Source organism: Salvelinus namaycush, chromosome 32 (assembly GCF_016432855.1).
Source record: "Salvelinus namaycush isolate Seneca chromosome 32, SaNama_1.0, whole genome shotgun sequence".
Taxonomy (NCBI): domain Eukaryota; kingdom Metazoa; phylum Chordata; class Actinopteri; order Salmoniformes; family Salmonidae; genus Salvelinus; species Salvelinus namaycush.
Window position 1 is genome coordinate 10476592 of NC_052338.1, and position 18970 is coordinate 10495561.

Here is an 18970-nt window from a genome sequence, read left to right on the forward strand (position 1 = left end):
AACATCAGTAAATTCTCTCTAAATTCGAAACACTTTTAAAGGCTGAATCAATCAAACTTTGGACTTGTTTTTCCTAGATGGGATCTGTCAAGCCTGACATCCCTAAAAAAACGGCAATTCTCTGTCTCTTTTCGTACTCAAAACTCTGTAAACATCAGCCTCGTCCCAATCTCACACTACTTCATACACTGTTCTCTGTTCCTGTTTGAGTTTCCCCACAGCTACCTCACTTCCTTTTCACTGTCAGGTTCCATTTCCTGTGCGTCCAGTGAATTCGCACAGCCAGTCTCACCTTCTGCGCTTTGGGCCAAATCCCCCTTTCCCTCCCTCTTTCTCCCTCCCCCCCTGTGCTCCTTTATTAAGTTCTGTGTGGAAGGAGAGGAAGCGGGTGGAGGCCAAACACCCTCCCTCTGTACCCAACAGCGCTCCTAAAAACAACCCATTCACTCATGTACTGGAAAACAAGTCCCCATGTATAAGGAGTTCTATTGAGAGAATGATGTTGAACACAAGACAATCGGGTTTATTCATAAACGTGTCTATCACATGGACTAGTTTCCTATTTATAGGAAAATACAGCAGACTTTGGCCAAATACAATTTAGTAAACTTAGTATTTAAAGTGTTACAGTATAATCTATAGAAGTGCTGTAGTTGTACTTCCAATAGATTTGATGAGGTATTTACAAACATCTCTTTTTTTAACTAGGCAAGTCAGTTAAGAACAAATTCTTATTTACAATGACGGCCTAACCCTGACGACGTCCCTATGGGACTCCCGCTCACGGCCGGTTGTGATACAGCCTGGAATTGAACCGGGGTCTGTAGTGACGCCTCTAGCACTGATGCAGTGCCTTAGACGGCTGCGAAACTCGGGAGCCAAATTGTTTTCTCTTGGTAGATAAACATTTGAGAAAGTTATGCTATTAGGACAAAAATGAAAATAGAAAAGGATGAAATGAAAATCACATTTGAAAAGAAACATCCCAGCCAATGCTTCCATCATAACAAATTGTCAATGATGAGTCATATGACAGCTTGCTTATCTATCCATCCCTGATACACCAGCTTTGTAGACGATTTGTCTGATACACGCTTTCTCAGTTAATTTTGTATTATTGCAGATTAAGGAATCAATAAAGACAATTTAAACACACATCCTTATCAATGTTGACTTGGAGCATACATTTTTTATTTATTTTTATAATCCAATAACGTCATGAGTGGATCACAATTGATCTGATAAACTATTCACTGGTGTAAAGTGAGATGAAAGATCAATGTCGCCAGAGGAATTAAAGCCAGTGAAGTCATAGGTTTTACATTGTAGCTGAGCCAGAGCTTTGGCAGGAGGTCATTGTCAATCTGCCCAGTAACAGTAATGAGAGCCATACTGTATCTGATGCCAGTGTATTTAAACTACAGTATAAAATCCTTCCAATATTACCCAATAGTTGGGAGTGAATCTGTGATTCAGAACTGTGTTTAAAAAGGGTCCCTCCTTTATACATTGATGACAGTAAGAAAGGGGACCACAAGGAGTGATATCAATCTATAAAATGTATTTTGTGACAGAAAAAGATGTGAGAAGGAGGCCCAACTTTACAGTGTCCTAAAACTGATGTATTTACATGGTCAGTGGTGATTTTAGCACATCAATTTTGGTGGGGCAAAAAAAAGAAAGTGGGATGAATGCCAGCTAAGCCACTTCACAACACTAAACAATACATTAATTGCACTATAACAGTGATAAACGGTGCCCACAAACTGTTAGGGCCTACATGAAGCTGTCCCAACAGCAGAGTCCCAACACCTTACCACTGCTACGCCTGGCTATCAGAGGAGCCTTGTCTGGTAGCGAAACAGTTCATTCAGCCTCATTTACTGCCTTAGCTGATATGGCTGACTTACTTAAACAAATGTAATTTCTACTGACAATTGAGATGTACAAACTATGGCGTAAGGGGACGACAAGCAGATAAGAGGCAATCTGTAATTTTGATCAAGACATTAATGACCAAGCTAGGATGGACGTAGTCAATATAACTATTTGTTCAGCACTTTTGAAATGTAGCGCAACATAATTCAGAACATGTGCCATTCTTAGTGTTCTCCCTGTACACCAAGTCAGAACTGTAGGATAAACAAAGGGGGCATATAAGCAGAATGAAAGCTCTTACAATAATCGATGATTACATTTCTCAAAAACACTTTATAGGCTATATATGCACCACCAAATCAGAACAGTTGGCGAAATAAAAAGGTGAAAATAGACAATTAGGGTGAGGCACATGGGCTAATAACAGCTTACTACACAACACACACTTAGTATTACTTTCTTAGCTACAGTATACATATCTCCCTGGCATATTACATAAATTATGCAGCAGCATACAAGACATTTTTGGACTCACCTTGCTGTGCTGTGCTCACTTAAACAGGAAGGTGGTGTGGCGGTCCTTCGTCGGCAAATTTTGTCATCAAACTTTGTCATTAAAGTCTGGCATTCTCTGGATTTATGGTGCTTTCAAGACAACTGGGAACTCCAACAACAAAAATTTGAATCATGATGACGTCAGTGATCTTCAGGTCGTAGCTCTAGAAAGAGGCCTGAGTTCCGAATTTACAATTCCGAGTTGGATGAAAGTTCAAAACGTATTTTCCCAGTCATAGCTCGTTTTTCCCGAGTTCCCAGTTGTCTTTAACTCACTGAAGTCAGATTTTGCAGTTCTGAGTTAACAATTGGTGTGAGTGCGGCACAATGCTTCAGTGACAGCATGGCCAATTTTGAATGTTTATCATTTTAAACTAGGAAAAGAGACCCTTAATCTTAGACAACATAACCACTCCACTGAATAGCAGGCTAATGATTGCTTTGCAATGCTTGCAGTTAGCCACTGATTCCTTCCAAACCACTCATTGTTGAATTTACGATTTCCAACTCGTTGTGTAATGTTTATGTCCAATGGCCGATGAGCACCGGTACATTTTATTTATAATTTCTCTTCATATGAGAAGGATTTAAAATTATTTACCAGTAGATTGTCAACTTGATTCATGATGATGACTGCTAGCTAAGATTTTGAAAGTATGATAACAGTCCAATCAAAGCTACTGTAGATATAACGTGATTTGACATCATTTTATCTGTGGCCAATGACCTTGAACCTTCTTGGATGGGCACTTCTAATGTAACTCTATGGCAGCACCCAAAAGGCTTACATTTTCTATCTCTACCTTTAGACTTGGCGGTGACGTAGTGTCCCCATGAATGACAGCGCAACGCTCCGTATTTTCTGCTGGCTTGCCCCACCACCACAGAAAGCACTGAGCTAAGCTGAAACACCTGTATTTTGGAGCTGCCTTACTCAAGAAAACAAAAAGAGGCCATGTTTGTATTATTCACTTTACATTGTTTGCAAACTGATATGTGACAAGTATTAACGCCATAATAACATGCAAAACAGGAAAGCCCCAAAAATGTTGGGCTCAAAGCAGTGGGGTTGCCACTGTACAAGGGCAATTCAGGTTGCCCTGAATGACGGGTCGCCACTGTACATGGTAGATAGTAATGTAATAATTAGTGTATATACACATTGTTTTTTTTTAGTTTTTTTTTATATTCTTTTTTATTTTAAATTTTATCCCCTTTTCTCCCCAATTTTCGTGGTATCCAATCGCTAGTAATTACTATCTTGTCTCATCGCTACAACTCCCGTACGGGCTCGGGAGAGACGAAGGTCGAAAGCCATGCGTCCTCCGAAGCACAACCCAACCAAGCCGCACTGCTTCTTAACACAGCGCGCCTCCAACCCGGAAGCCAGCCGCACCAATGTGTCGGAGGAAACACCGTGCACCTGGCCCCCTCGGTTAGCGCGCACTGCGCCCGGCCCGCCACAGGAGTCGCTGGAGCGCGATGAGACAAGGATATCCCTACCGGCCAAACCCTCCCTAACCCGGACGACGCTAGGCCAATTGTGCGTCGCCCCACGGACCTCCCGGTCGCGGCCGGCTGCGACAGAGCCTGGGCGCGAACCCAGACTCTGGTGGCGCAGCTAGCACTGCGATGCAGTGCCCTAGACCACTGCGCCACCCGGGAGGCCCCTATATACACATTGTTACATTGTACTTACAACTGAGTGTACAAAACATTAAGAACACCATCCTAATATTGAGTTACACCCTCACTTTGCCCTCAGAACAGCCTCAATTCGTCGGGGCATGGACTCTACAAGGTGTCGAACGTTCCACAGGGATGCTGGCCCATGTTGACTCCAATGCTTCCCACAGTTGTGTCAAGTTGGCAGGATGTCCTTTGGGTGGTGGATCATTCTTGATACACACGGGACACAGTTGAGCATGAAAAACTCAGCAGCATTGCAGTTCTTGACACGAACTGGTGCACCTGGCACTTTAATCTTTTGTCTTGCCCAAATCCTTCTTTAACCTGTTTCTTCCCCTTCATCTACACTGATTCAAGTGTATTTAACAAGTGACATCAATAATGGATCATAGCTTTCACCTGGTCAGTGGACAGAATGTCATGGAAAGAGCAGGTGTTCATAAAGTTTTTGTACACTCAGTGCATCTACTTGTGGTCCTTCAGTAGATACTCTGCCAAGTGATGTAGGACTAAAGTTATCTCATTGGTAAACAGATATCAGATTGGGCAGCCAGGTTCATCCTCAGTATCAAAGTCATGGGTTGCCAGATTTTAGTCTTTTTCGGTCCACTTGTTTGGCTTCATGTACCTAACCTTACACTGTGTTCCAGATCCCCATTATGAGCGTGTCACCTGTCCATGTTCTCGTCAAACCTATGTGAATGGAAAGAGATTGGAAAAACAATAAATACATACACAAAGGCCATACATTTTCATAAACCGTCAAAATAGGTCTCAGTTTTCTCGCTGTAAAGCAGATATATATTTTTTTAAGTGAATACTTTTATTTACTCAATAGTAGTTAGAGTGATTAGGAATAACTCGATATTGGTCACACAATACATATATGAGGTGTTGGGCTTTTCTATTAATGGGTTCATTAACATGGCTCTTTGTGAATGTGTGAGTGTCTGATGAGGTCACTCACTGTCTGACGCAGTCGGGGATCTGCACACGCTCAATAGGGATGTGCTGGGACAGCTCCTGAAATCTGTCGATAAACTGAAGCTTGCGACTGAATTTGGAGCTGTGAGGATGAAGGGACCAGAAGACATTTGTTTTATGTGAGGACACAGAGCCAACATGTCATAAATAAAGATACAATAGTGAACAGCATGATTTAGATCAAATATATACACAAGAGTTGTACTCTTACAGCTACCAGATCAGGGCGGCTGCTCTAACAGTGCCCATTGTTCTATCGTTGTCCCTTTTTGCTTCATGGAGTAACAGGGAACATTGACTCAACAACAGCAACCCTGACAGACTGGACTTGGTGTCTCAGGGGATGGTGGTCCTCACCTGACGAAGGGCTTGATGATGGTGATCAGGGCCTTGATGTACCAGGTCGGGTGGACAATGTATAGAGCTTTCAGATTCTTCCTCAACCTATGAGAAAAACAGAATCAAGTGTAAGAGTAAAGGTAACAGTTGTTCTCTCAATCTGTCAGTATATCTACTGCAGATGTCCACCACCTCTCTCACACACACCTTTCACATCACCATGATTGACGGTTTAAACCCTTCCGTAAGACCTGTATCTTTACCAGAGGTTCTTTGGGGCCCAGTCTGTGACTCCCCAGACAGGCGCAAACTGCTGAGTAACGGGTCTACCTCTCACACTAACAGGGGCCAAGCCAAACAACAGGAAGTGAGAGGGGAAGTTGGATAGACACGGTCAGGTGTCAAAAGGCAGACCGCTAGCTCTATTGGTAGAGAGAACATCACAAAGGAACATGTCTGTAGACTCTAAGGGCCGCTTTGCCAGACACGGGTGAAACCTACTCCTGGACCGAAAAGCATGTTCTATGTAGAACTATTGAAAGTGTTTTTTTCATCCACAAACACTTCATCTTGTCTGGGAAACCAGCTCTTAAACACTGTGAACTTGGCATCCATGTAAAACATGATGATGTTAGTACTTCAGTGTCCCCTGTTTTCTCAGGGGCCGCTGTAAGTGGCGGTCATGTCAGCAGAGGTACCGTCGCCGAAAACAAAGACGGTTCTGCCGAGTTCCTCTGTGGCGTTAATCGAGGAAATATAGAGAGGCTCCACACCACTCTCTCACTTGAATATCTTTGTTATTTTCAGATTCTCATTTTGCTCTTTTGTAGCGTTGTCAACTATACAGAACCAAAATATAAACGCAACATGTAAAGTGTTGGTTCCATGTTTCATGAGCTGAAACACAAAATCTCAGAAAAGTTCCAAACGCACAAAAAGCTTACTTCTCTAAAATGTTGTGCACAAATTTGTTTACATCCCTGTTAGTGAGCATTTATAACCTTTGCCAAGATAATTCATCCATCTGACAGGTGTGGCATATCAAGAAGCTGATTAGACAGCATGATCATTACACAGGTGCACCTTGTGCTGGGGACAATAAAAGGCCACTATAAAATGCGAAGTTTTGTTACACAACACAATGCCACAGATTTGGATGGAGCGTGCAATTGGCATGCTGACTGCAGGACTGTCCACCAGAGCTGTTGCCAGAGAATTGAATGTTCATTTCTTTCCCATAAGCTGCCTCCAATGTTGTTTTAGAGAATTTGGCAGTATGTCCAACTGGCCTCACAACCGCAAACCATGTTTAACCACGCCAGCCCAGGACCTCTACATCCGGCTTCTTCACCTGCGGGATCATCTGAGGAGGTGCTGAGGAGTATTTCTGTCTGTAATAAAGTCCTTTGGTGGGGAAAAACTCATTGATTGGCTGTGCCTGGCTCCCCACTGGGTGGGCCTGGCTGCCAAGTGGATGGGCCTATGCCCTCCAAGGCCCACCTACTGTATGGCTGCACCCCTGCCCTGTCATGTGAAATCCATAGATTAGGGCCTAATGAATTTATTTAAATTGACTGATTTCCTTGCATGAACTGTAACTTAGTAAAATCTTTGAAATTGTTGCATGTTGCGTTTATATTTTTTGTTCAGTATATCGTTGTGTTTTCTATCCCAGTTCGCTCCTCTCCGTGTAGGCTTTAGACGCTCCCCAACCCTTGACTGCAACCCTTCTAATTTAGTGTACCCTCCATGCACAACCCATGTGGAATTCCTGGACTCCGCCAGTGTTTGGAACTGCCAATCTGTGGTCAAGAACACAGTTAATCTCAGCCTATGCTGCCCTTCAGTCCCTTGACTTTTTGGCCCTGACGGAGACATGTATCAGCCCAGACAACACTGCTACTCCAGCTGATCTCTATTCATCTGACTATGTGTTCTCTCATAGTCCGTGAGCATCTGGTCGTCGCAGTGGTGGCACATGGCTACTCATTTCTCCTCAGTGGAGATTTTCACTCACCTCTCCATCTCCTCATTTGAATTCCATGTGGTCACTGTCACTTGTCCTCTCGAGCTTAACTTCTTATGGCTGGGGGCAGTATTGAGTAGCTTGGATGAATAAGGTGCCCAGAGTAAACTGCCTGCTACTCAGTCCCAGAAACTAAGATATGCATATTATTAGTAGATTTGGATAGAAAACACTCTGAAGTTTCTAAAACTGTTTGAACGATGTCTGTGAGTAAAACAGAACTCATATGGCAGGCAAAAACCAGAGAAAAAATCCAACCAGGAAGTGGGAAATCTGAGGTTTGTAGGTTTGCCTATCCAATATACAGTGTCTATGGGGTCATATTGCACTTCCTACGGCTTTCACTAGATGTCAACAGTCTTTAGAACCTTGTTTGATGCTTCTACTGTGAAGTATGAGGGAATAAGAGCTGATTGAGTCATGGGTCTGCCAGAGTGCCACAAGCTCACTCAGGCGCGCCCCCGTGAGAGTTAGCTCGGTTCCATCGCATTTCTACAGACAAAGGAATTCTCCGGTTGAAACATTATTGAAGATTTATGTTAAAAACATCCTAAAGATTGATTCTAAACATCGTTTGACATGTTTCTACAAACTGTAATGGAATTTTTTTACTTTTCGTCTGGCCTGCGCGTCATCAATTTGGATTTTGGAACTAAACGCGAGAACAAAAAGGAGGTATTTGGACATAAATTATGGACGTTATCGAACAAAACAAACATTTATTGTGGAACTGGGATTCCTGGGAGTGCATTCTGATGAAGATCATCAAAGGTAAGTGAATATTTATAATGCTATTTCTGACTTCTGATGACTCCACAACATGGCGGATATCTGTATGGCTTGTTTTGGTCTCTGAGCGCTGTACTCAGATTATAGCATGGTGTGCTTTTTCCGTAAAGTTTTTTTGAAATCTGACACAGCGGTTGCATTAAGGAGAAGTTTATCTAAAGTTCCATGTATAATACTTGTATCTTTTATCAATGTTTATTATGAGTATTTCTGTAAATTGATGTGGCTCTCTGCAAAATCACCGGATGTTTTGGAGGCAAAACATTACTGAACATAACGCGCCAATGTAAACTGAGATTTTTGGATATAAATATGAACTTTATCGAACAAAACATACATGTATTGTGTAACATGAAGTCCTATGAGTGTCATCTGATGAAGATCATCAAAGGTTAGTGATTAATGTTATCTCTATTTCTGCTTTTTGTGACTCCTCTCTTTGGCTGGAAAAATGGCTGTGTTTTTCTGTGACTAGGTACTGACCTAACATAATCAGATGGTGTGCTTTCGTCGTAAAGCCTTTTGAAATCGGACACTGTGGTGAGATTAACAACAAGTTTATCTTTAAAATGGTGTAAAATGCTTGAATATTTGAGGAATTTTAATTATGAGATTTCTGTTGATTGAATTTGGCGCCCTGCACTTTCACTGGCTATTGTCAAGTCGATCCCGTTAACGGGATCTCAGCCGTAAGAAGTTAACATTGTTGTCATCTATCATTCACCAGGTACCCTTAGAGTTCCTCAATGAGCTTGACACCTTGATAAGCCATTTCCTGACCATGGCTCACTGCTCTTCATATTGGGCGACTTCAACCTCCCGACGTCTGCCTTCGATTCATCTACAAAAATCTCTGAAACCGGAAACACTTATCTCCCTCACTAGCTTTAAGCATCATCTGTCAGAGCAGCTCACAGATTACTGCACCTGTACATAGCCCAGCTATAATTTAGCCCAAACAACTACCTCTTCCCCTACTGTATTTATTTATTTATTTTGCTCCTTTGCACCCCATTATTTCTATCTCTACTTTGCACATTCTTCCACTGCAAATCTACCATTCCAGTGTTTTACTTGCTATATTGTATTTACTTCGCCACCATGGCCTTTTTTTTGCCTTTACCTCCCTTATCTCACCTAATTTGCTCACATTGTATATAGACTTATTTTTCTACTGTATTATTGACTGTATGTTTGTTTTACTCCATGTGTAACTCTGTGTTGTTGTATGTGTCAAACTGCCTTGCTTTATCTTGGCCAGGTCGCAATTGTAAATGAGAACTTGTTCTCAACTTGCCTACCTGGTTAAATAAAGGTGAAATAAATCAATTCTTTCCAACTCTTTCTTTCCCCACTTTTGACCCTTTCCCAATCCCCTCCCTCCCACTCACAAGGCAGGCAATACACTTGACCTCATCTTTACTAGAGACTGTTTGCTTATTAATCTCACGGCAACCTCTGATCTCTGATCAGGTCTCTGATCACAACTTTGTTTCCTTTTCGGTCTCCCTCTCCTCCAATCCTAGCCACTTAGCCCCTACTTAGGTGGTCATGCGCCATCACAATCTTCACTCCCACTACTATCTCCTCTTCTATCCTATCATCTCTCCCTTCTGCTAAATCCTTCTCCCTCCTGTCTCCTGATTCTGCCTCTTATACCCTACTATCCTCCCTTTCCGTATCATATAACTCACACTGCCCCCTTTTCTTCTGGCCGGCCCGGCCTCCCCTCCTGCTCTGTAGCCGAGTGACTCATTGCGAACTTACAGAACATTGCTGCAGGCAGCTGAGAGCAAACGACGCTTCCGGAGGACCTATCATCCCTTCACTCCCTCCTCTCCCTCTGTATCCACTGCTTAAGCCACTTTTTATCACTACATTTCAAGATCTGCCTTTAACCCTAGGAAACTCTTTTCCACCTTCTCCTCCCTCCTTAATCGTCCACCCCCTCCTTCCTCCCTCTCTGCGGACAACTTTATCAACCACTTTGAAAAGAAGGTTGATGACATCAGCTCATTCACTCAGCCTATCCACTGGTCCTACCCACACAGAACTACCGAAAACCTTGACCTCTTTCTCCCTTCTCTCTCCAGATTAAATCCTGCGGCTAGTGAGGTCCGGCCGCCCAACAACCTGCCCGCTCGACCCCATCCCCTCCTCCCTTCTCCAGACCATCCCGTGAGACCTTCTCCCACTCCTCACTTCCCTAATCAACTCACTGGCTGCGTCTCCTCTGAGTCTCTACCCTTCACAAGAAACCAATGCTCGGCCCCTCTGACATCAAAAACTACAGACAGGTATCTCTTCTTTCTTTTCTTTCCAAAAAACTTGAGTGTGCTGTCTCTTACCAACTCTCTCGCTATCTCTCTCAGAACGTCAGGCTTCAAGATTGGTCACTCAACTGAGACTGCTCTTCTTTGTGTCACAGAGGCTCTCCGCACTAGCAAAGCTGACTCTCTCCTCTGTTCTCATCCTCCTATATCTATTCGCTACCATTGACACAGTGAACCATCAGATCCTCCTCTCCTTCCTCTCAGGGCTGGGCGTTTCAGGGTCTGTAGGATTGCATCCTACCTGGCATGCTGCTCCTATCAGGTGAGGTGGAGAGGATCTGTGTCTGAACCACGTACTCTCACTACTGGTGTCCCCCAGGGTTCTTTTCTAGGCCCTCTCCTCTTCTCTCTACTGTATACACCAAGTCACTCGGCTCCGTCATATCCTCACATGGTCTCTCCTATCATTGCTATATGGATGACACTTTTCTCTTTCCCCCATTCTGATACCCAGGTGGTGACACACATCTCTGCGTGTCTGGCAGATATCTCAGCTTGGATGTCGGCCCACCACTTCAAGCTCAACCTAGACAACACGGAGCTGCTCTTTCACCGGGGGAAAGCCTGCCCGCTCCAAGCCCTCTCCAACACGGTTGACAATTCCACGGTGTCCCCCTCCCAGAGTGCAAAGAACCTTGGCGTGACCCTGGACAACATCCTGTCGTTCTTTGCAAACATCAAAGCAGTGACTTGCTCCTGCAGGTTCATGCTCTACAACATCCGTAGAGTACGACCCTACCTCACACAGAAAGTGGCGCAAGTCCTAATCCAGGCACTTGTCATCTCTCGTCTGGACTACTGCAACTCACTGTTGGCTGGGCTCCCCGCTTGTGCATTAAACCCCTGCAACTTATCCAGAACGCTGCAGCCCGCCTATTGTTCAACCTTACCAAATTCTCCTATGTCACCCCGCTCCTCCACACACTCCACTGGCTTCCAGTTGTAGCTCGCATCCACTACAAGGCAATGATACTTGCCTACGGAGCAGCAAGAGGAACTGGCCTTCCCTACCTTCAGGCTATGCTCAAACCCTGCACCGCAACCTGAGTACTCCGCCACCCCTGGTCTCTTGGGTCCAAAACCATATCACAAATACAGTTGAAGTCGGAAGTTTACATGCACCTTAGCCAAATACATTTAAACTCAGTTTTTCACAATTTAATGACATTTAATCCTAGTAAACATTCCCTGTCTGAGGTCAGCTAGGATCACCGCTTTATTTTAAGAATGTGAAATGTCAGAATAATACTAGAGAGAATGATTTATTTCAGCTTTTATTTCTTTCATCACATTCCTATTGGGTCAGAAGTTTACATACACTCAATTAGTATTCGGTAGCATTGCCTTTAAATTGTTTAACTTGGGTCAAACGTTTTGGGTAGCCTTCCACAAGCTTCCCACAATAATTTGGGTTAATTTTGGCCCATTCCTGACAGAGCTGGTGTAACTGAGTCAGGTTTGCAGGTCAACTTGCTCGCACATACTTTTTCAGTTCTGCCCACACATTTTCTATAGGCTTGAGGTCAGGGCTTTGGATGGCCACTCCAAAACCTTGACTTTGTTGTCCTTAGGCCATTTTGCCACAACTTTGGAAGTATGCTTGGGGTCATTGTCCATTTGGAAGACCCATTTGCGACCAAGCTTTAACTTCCTGACTGATGTCTTGAGTTGCTTCAATATATCCACATCATTTTCCTTCCTCATGATGTCAACTATTTTGTGAAGTGCACCAGTCCCTCCTGCAGCAAAGCACCCCCACAACATGATGCTGCCACCCCCGTGCTTCACGATTGGGATGGTGTTCTTCAGCTTGCAAGCCTCTCCCTTTTTCCTCCAAACATAACGATGGTTATTATGGCCAAACAGTTCTATTTTTGTTTCATCAGACCAGAGGACATTTCTCCAAAAAGTACGATCTTTGTCCCCATGTGCAGTTGCAAACCGTAGTCTGGCTTTTTTTATGGCGGTTTTGGAGCAGTGGCTTCTACCTTACTGAGCGGCCTTTCAGGTTATGTCGATATAGGACTCGTTTTTACTGTGGATATAGATACTTTTGTACCTGTTTCCTCCAGCATCTTCACAAGGTCCTTTGCTGTTGTTCTGGGATTGATTTGCACTTTCGCACCAAAGTACATTCATCTCAAGGAGACAGAACGCGTCTCCTTCCTGAGCGGTATGACAGCTGCGTGGTCCCATGGTGTTTATACTTGCGTACTATTATTTGTACAGATGAACGTGGTACCTTCAAGCGTTTGGAAATTGCTCCCAAGGATGAACCAGACTTGTGGGGGTCTACAATTTTTTTCCTGAGGTCTTGGCTGATTTCTTTTGATTTTCCCATGATGTCAAGCAAAGAGGCACTGAGTTTGAAGGTAGGCCTTGAAATACATCCACAGGTACACCTCCAATTGACTCAAATTATGTCAATTAGCCTATCAGAAGCTTCTAAAGCCATGACATAATTTTCTGGAATTTTCCAAGCTGTTTAAAGGCACAGTCAACTTAGTGTATGTACACTTCTGACCCACTGGAATTGTGATACAGTGAAATATAAGTGAAATAATCTGTCTGTAAACAATTGTTGGAAAAATTACTTGTGTCATGCACAAAGTAGATGTCCTAACCGACTTGTCAAAACTATAGTTTGTTAACAAGAAATTTGTGGAGTGGTTGAAAAACGAGTTTTAATGACTCCAACCTAAGTGTATGTAAACTTCCGACTTCAACTGTATATGAGTGTCTGAACTATAGGCAACCTCTAGAAATCTTTACACATATTTGATATGTGACTAAGTATAGTCAGATAATATAAAGGGACATGAATAGTCAAGTTTAGACCTTCATTTCAACAAGATACTAGGTTAGTGTGATGGTCTTAGCAGCTTTTTTCCTCCAGTAGTTCACTTGCTACCTTTACTGGGTCCAGACATTTAGTCACATTATTAGGATTAAGGAGACCCAGGTCGAGGTTTAGAACATCAAAGCTTTCTAGAAATGATGTTAGTGGCCATACTGTACACAAGCCTTTGGACACTGTTGTAACCATCCTGAAAAATATAACACTCATTACAAGGTTGTGTTCATTAGGGCATACAATGTCAAACGTTTTAAAAGTCCATGTAGTCCGTACCTGTTTCAGTCCATTTTCTTCCATTTGGTGCCTAATGAACACGACCCTGGAATCTACTTCCTCCTAGCCTGAGAACTGTAGGTCGGCTGTGAGGGAAGTCAGGAGGAAACTCATAACTACACTTTGGCTTTGACGCCATCCTCTGGCTGAAGAAGGAGGAGTGACAAAGCAGGCTCTCGTGAACTTGTTGGATGCTAAGGCCCAATGTGACACTCTTATGGCCAGCTACTTGCTGTGGGTTGCTTCCTATACTGTACATACAGTATGGTTGCGACACTGCACATTCAAACTCTCATACACAATTTGTTTAAGTATACAGTACATGGCATTACCTGGGAATATTTACTGAGGGTTTAACTGCAGGTTTACGCTTTAAGTAGTTAAAAAAAAAAAAAAAAGTACTGATAGTGGTATAAAAGTAGCCTACTGGTATTACTTTGTGATAATATGGTTAAATAGTCATTACATAGTAATTACCTAATGAGGTGCAGACTTGAGTTAGATCACGATGAGTCAGAAATTCGATGACTTGAGACTCGACATGGTAGCTGATATTCTGTTTCACTAAAGGAGAGCGCAGCAGTCAGGATGGTGGTTCAGGCTACTAACCTGGATGACACAGCCCACGTGACTCACAGCACACGGAGAGCTTTGACCACACTGGTCTGATTGGTTCTCTCAAATGTAGTTTTTTTCCTCGGGTTGAGACCTCTTGTTGTTTGGATTTGAAAATCAAAACATGTAATGAAAGGGGCGGTGCTCTGGGGCTGTATGTGGCTGTGCCTGTGGGTGTTAAAGTGACAGACACAGAGTAGAGCCAACCAGTAAAAGCACAGCCCCCATCATTGACACATTGTGACGACAACATCAAAGAGCCATTCCAGACTCTGGAGGACTTTGAGTGTTAGGTGTTAGCCAGACTAATCAACTACTAGGCTTACTTGCCTTTGAGTAGGGACACAACTATATCATTCATACAACAAATTGCCCAGCTGAATAAAATATGATGTCATATAATGATATAATTTATTTGAATGGGCCATAGAATACTACAAGTTAACAGGTTTTGGGTGGAGTGTTTTGCCCTGATTTGCATACAGCCAGATCATATCAGAACAAGTTGGACTTTAAGGACTACACCCTGGATCATTCACATTCGATACAATAATTCTGCTTCTACACAAACTCCTAACACAAACAACACGTTCCAACTAGCCGAGTCCTACATTTATTTCACCAGATGCCAAGTTGGGGAAATTACAAGGTTGGGCAATAAAGAATATACATATACAATTTGGGCAGTGCTGCTACAGCAAGACTTTCAAATCAGCAACAAGCTTTATGTAATGATCGCATGCGTCCATTTTAGTGGAATTGCGTAAACATTTGTTTCAGAAGTTTCATTCTAAATTATCGTTCTACCTGCTTTACTCTCGCTGTGGGGAAGGGAAGAGGAACATATAGCTTCCGCTTTGACGGAACTGCATTGTTTTGAATGTCAGAATTCTGGGCTACTTGTGAAAATCGATTGATTCTGGAGAATAGCGCAAAAATTCAGTGTGTCTCCACAGTAAGACATCGTGGGAATCTCGATTTGAAAACACATTGCCTATATTTAGATTCATTTCTGAACTTTTACATCTACATTATGCTTGATGACTTCATTGCGGATTCACAGTGAAAACATTCTAGGAATCAAGCTTCTGAGAGGGGCAGAGGATGCGTTCTGTCGTCCCACTTCGTTGCCAGACACAGAGTGCCATTTTAGGGGAGGAAGGGGTCTGATGTAACACTTTGCCATTTTCTTAATTTCTCAGACTGAAGAAGACTTATTTTATATATATATATTAAATGTACACTTATCAACTAATTAGGCATGCCGAATAAACAGAAGTAGTCTTAACAGATACTGTCAAGGCCTTAATCCACAGGTTGTATTTTAATTATAACTACCGTTAGGAGCTGGTGAGTCTGGGAAAAGCACGATAGTAAATCAGATGCAATATTTACATGTGGAACTCAGTGCAGAGGAGAAGATGCATTCCATACAAAACAACAGTAAAAAGGCTTCAGGATGTGAGATGTTTTCAAGGTTTAATGTATCTAATGTTAGAGGTCAGAGGTACAAAAGCAGAAAGTGGATGCAATGTTTTGCTGATGTGTGGGATGTTATTTTTTGTGGTGGACAGCAGCAGCTATGACATGGTGACGCAGGAGCACAGTCAGACCAACCGACTGCAGGAGGCACTAAACCTCTTCAAGATCATCTGGAACAACAGGTGGCTAAGGACCGTTCCTGTCTGGGTCTTACTGAACAAACAGAACCTGCTAGCAGAGGGTTTTGGCGGGAAAATCTAAAATTGCACACTTGAATATGTAACACACTAGGCACTACTGTCATCTAGTTTTCACCTGTACAGTTGACACGGAAAACATCCTGCTCTTCTTCGAAGTCTTGAGAACGTTAGTTGATTAGTTGATCAGCTTAGTTGATTTTCCACTCTGATACATATTTTTCACCGACTGAGACAAATTTCAACGATTTTGATTACTTGAGACTTAATTACTTGGCATAAAATAACTTGAGACTTGACTTACGCTGCATTCCATGCCAACTACATTGCAGTTGCCAGATCTCACAATGCCTGGATAGCTGTTAAACATATCCACTAACCACATCCTGAGCATTCTGACTGCACAGTTGATGACTGCAATGTATACGGCTTGGAACGTGGCCTACAACTTGGAGACTTGACTGACATGAGAGACTGATGAGTTGAATGATTTTTGTACTGTTTTGTTACTCACTGTGGAATATAGTTTTCTGAAATAGGATCACAAACTAAGCCTAATTGAGTAAACAGAACTAACCTTCTGTCAATGGTGGTGTAACACTCTCTGAGCCAGCCAATGCCGGGGAGCTTGTTGCGCTGGGCCATGGCACACAGGTACACAATGACGTAGTTCTCCGCCACCATCAGGTCCAACGTTCCCACAATGTACCTGCAATGTTTAGTGGTGCTGGCGTTAGTTATGTTGACCTGAAGAGGGGCCAATTCAGATAGTGTTTTACTATTAGCTCTCACACCTGAATAGGTTGTCCATGACATGCTGGTAGTTCTCCATGGTGTTTTCAGGGAGATAGCAGGAAGAGAACACAATGATGTCATTAGACCCATCTCCATAGTAACCTGGATGGAAAACAACATTTGGATGAGGGAAAAATAAAGATGCAAAAAAGAAAGTGAAGATGCTCTTTGTGTCATCCAAGTTAATATCACAACAAACCCTCACATTAGCCGAATTCCGTTGGCCTGAAAAAAACTCACATTCTCGCATAATGTCCGATAAGCAAGTGCAACAGGTTAAGTGAGTGCTGGGATTCTGGACTCACCCCCATGGGACAAGACTCGAAGGTAAGGCTCCAGTACACTCATGTTGACCAGACTCTCCTGAGGAGGGTCTCCCATGCAGAACCTGCGCCACCTAGTGCCCTGGCTGTCCACCTGGTCTTGGTCAAGAGAACCCACTCCCATCTGCTCTGGTACTGACCCAAAGGCCTCATGGCAACGTGATGCCACTCCCAGATGAAGCAGGTCATCTGTGAATGGGAATAATGTTTCAATGGTAAATTTCCCATAATGTCCGGTAGGTAACACAATGCATAGACAGAGAGTGGTTGTGTACTATCTATAATATATTATATCTATGGGGTCAAGATCACCTAATACAAAGCATATATACAGATAATAGCTGTATTATGTATTGTCCAACATTTGTGTCTATCTAATGTGAAAAATGTCAAATATAATCAAAGTGAAAGTGGTTCAATAAGTTCATGGGTTGATCTTGGACCTGTGAGAGTGAAGAAACAGACCAAAGATAAAGGCTGTTAGTCTGTCCTGTCCACTGCACCCTGTCCTCACCCTCCAAATCCATGTCGTGCACTGGAAAGTGGAGGGACTCGCTGTCCGAGGGCGTTTCCATGGCATCCAAGTCGATGTCCAGTCCCAGGTCGTCGTCATCGGGGGAGGGAATGAGGGCAGCTGTGGCATAGTCGTCGGACACCGCCGAGTCACTGCGATCCAGTGTCAGACTTAGTGCAGGGGCCATCAGACGCTTCTTCCTGGGTCGGGGCTCCATCAGAGCCAGGCTGCTGGGCGGGGCTATCATGACATTTAATTATTAGGATTTGTATTTATATGTAGCTTTATAACAGTGACTGTTCTGTTACAACATTGCCATTTTGAATTGAAGTGTTACCTGGTCTGTCATCAGCAGCTAATGTGGGGTTCCCCAAGACTTCATTTGTGCCATGAGCATTCCTGGGAGGTGACCTACAATATTAAGAAAGGTCAACAATTATATTTCTATGGAATTGTAATTAGATATAGATGTTTCATTGTAAAAAAAGCAGATGTTTGGATATTTAGTATGTTGATAATATAACTAATGTATTGAATTTAGTCCAACCAAAACAATTCAGTCTGATGACCATAACCGCTGACCTGTGAATGTAAATGTCCTTCTCCTCCTCTTGCGCCTCCTCTCTTTGCTCCATGTTGTTGCTGTGTAGGTTCACAGTGCCAAGTTTCCTGATAGTAGCTGTGAACACAGTTGATGTCAGAGTATCAGCAAACCAAGTCCAAACAGCTATTACAACTGAGGAGAAACTTTTGCTGTACCTTCATATTTTAATTTGAGAAGAATAAAGAGTGTGAAAAGAAATGACGATATAAAACAAATGTAACACCAACAAGTTCATGTCTGATCAGTTCTGCCAAATTATTGGATACTGAGGGATTTTTTCCTATGCTGGCCTCTAGTGGAAAACCTAGAGACGTACACTGTTCAGTTTTAAGGATCGCAATAAATGTACTATAGTACGGTATCTAAGGCAAGGCTATCAACACCCACTGTCTTTCACCGCTTTGTACTTTATTTTTCAAAGCTTGTATTATAATGGAAATGTAAAATTCCTTTTGTAAGACCCTTACACCAGTAAGAACACATTTAAATTGCCCCAATATCACCACGTTTGTCTTGCTTAGATTCATGCGATGAAGTGGTAAAGACAACTTGAGACAGGAATGCATGTGCGTAGATACAATACGAAGCAACAAATGTGTAACATTACCTTGTTGATGGTATTTGGTTCACGGGCCGACAAACTTTTCAATGTCTTTGTAAAAGTACAGTAACTTTTCAGTGAAAGAGGTAAACGTTATGGCTTTGCTGAACTTTAAT

General features: G+C 42.8%; 1 protein-coding gene across 1 annotated transcript; it reads right to left on the reverse strand.

Moving 5' to 3' along the window:
- Positions 1-4513: 4513 nt before the first annotated feature.
- Positions 4514-17896, reverse strand: LOC120026815 (bcl-2/adenovirus E1B 19 kDa-interacting protein 2-like protein). The gene is made up of 7 exons (XM_038971530.1): positions 17650-17896; positions 17118-17324; positions 16812-16914; positions 16595-16726; positions 5464-5550; positions 5090-5188; positions 4514-4815 (listed from the first exon to the last, which is right to left on the reverse strand). Exons 1-7 carry the CDS (start codon positions 17894-17896, stop codon positions 4791-4793), a joined length of 900 nt encoding a protein of 299 aa, XP_038827458.1. The 3' UTR covers positions 4514-4790.
- Between the last annotated feature and the right edge of the window lie 1074 nt (positions 17897-18970).

What these genes read in the sequence shown, in the direction of transcription:
- LOC120026815 (XM_038971530.1), bottom strand. Translation starts at nt 17,896, where the DNA reads ATGATAGCCCCGCCCAGCAGCCTGGCTCTGATGGAGCCCCGACCCAGG. An exon ending in ATCATCAAGCCCTTCGTCAG is followed by an intron (nt 5,189 to 5,463) that starts GTGAGGACCACC and finishes TCATCCTCACAG; the next exon opens with CTCCAAATTCAGTCGCAAGC. An exon ending in ATCCCCGACTGCGTCAGACA is followed by an intron (nt 4,816 to 5,089) that starts GTGAGTGACCTC and finishes CCATTCACATAG; the next exon opens with GTTTGACGAGAACATGGACA.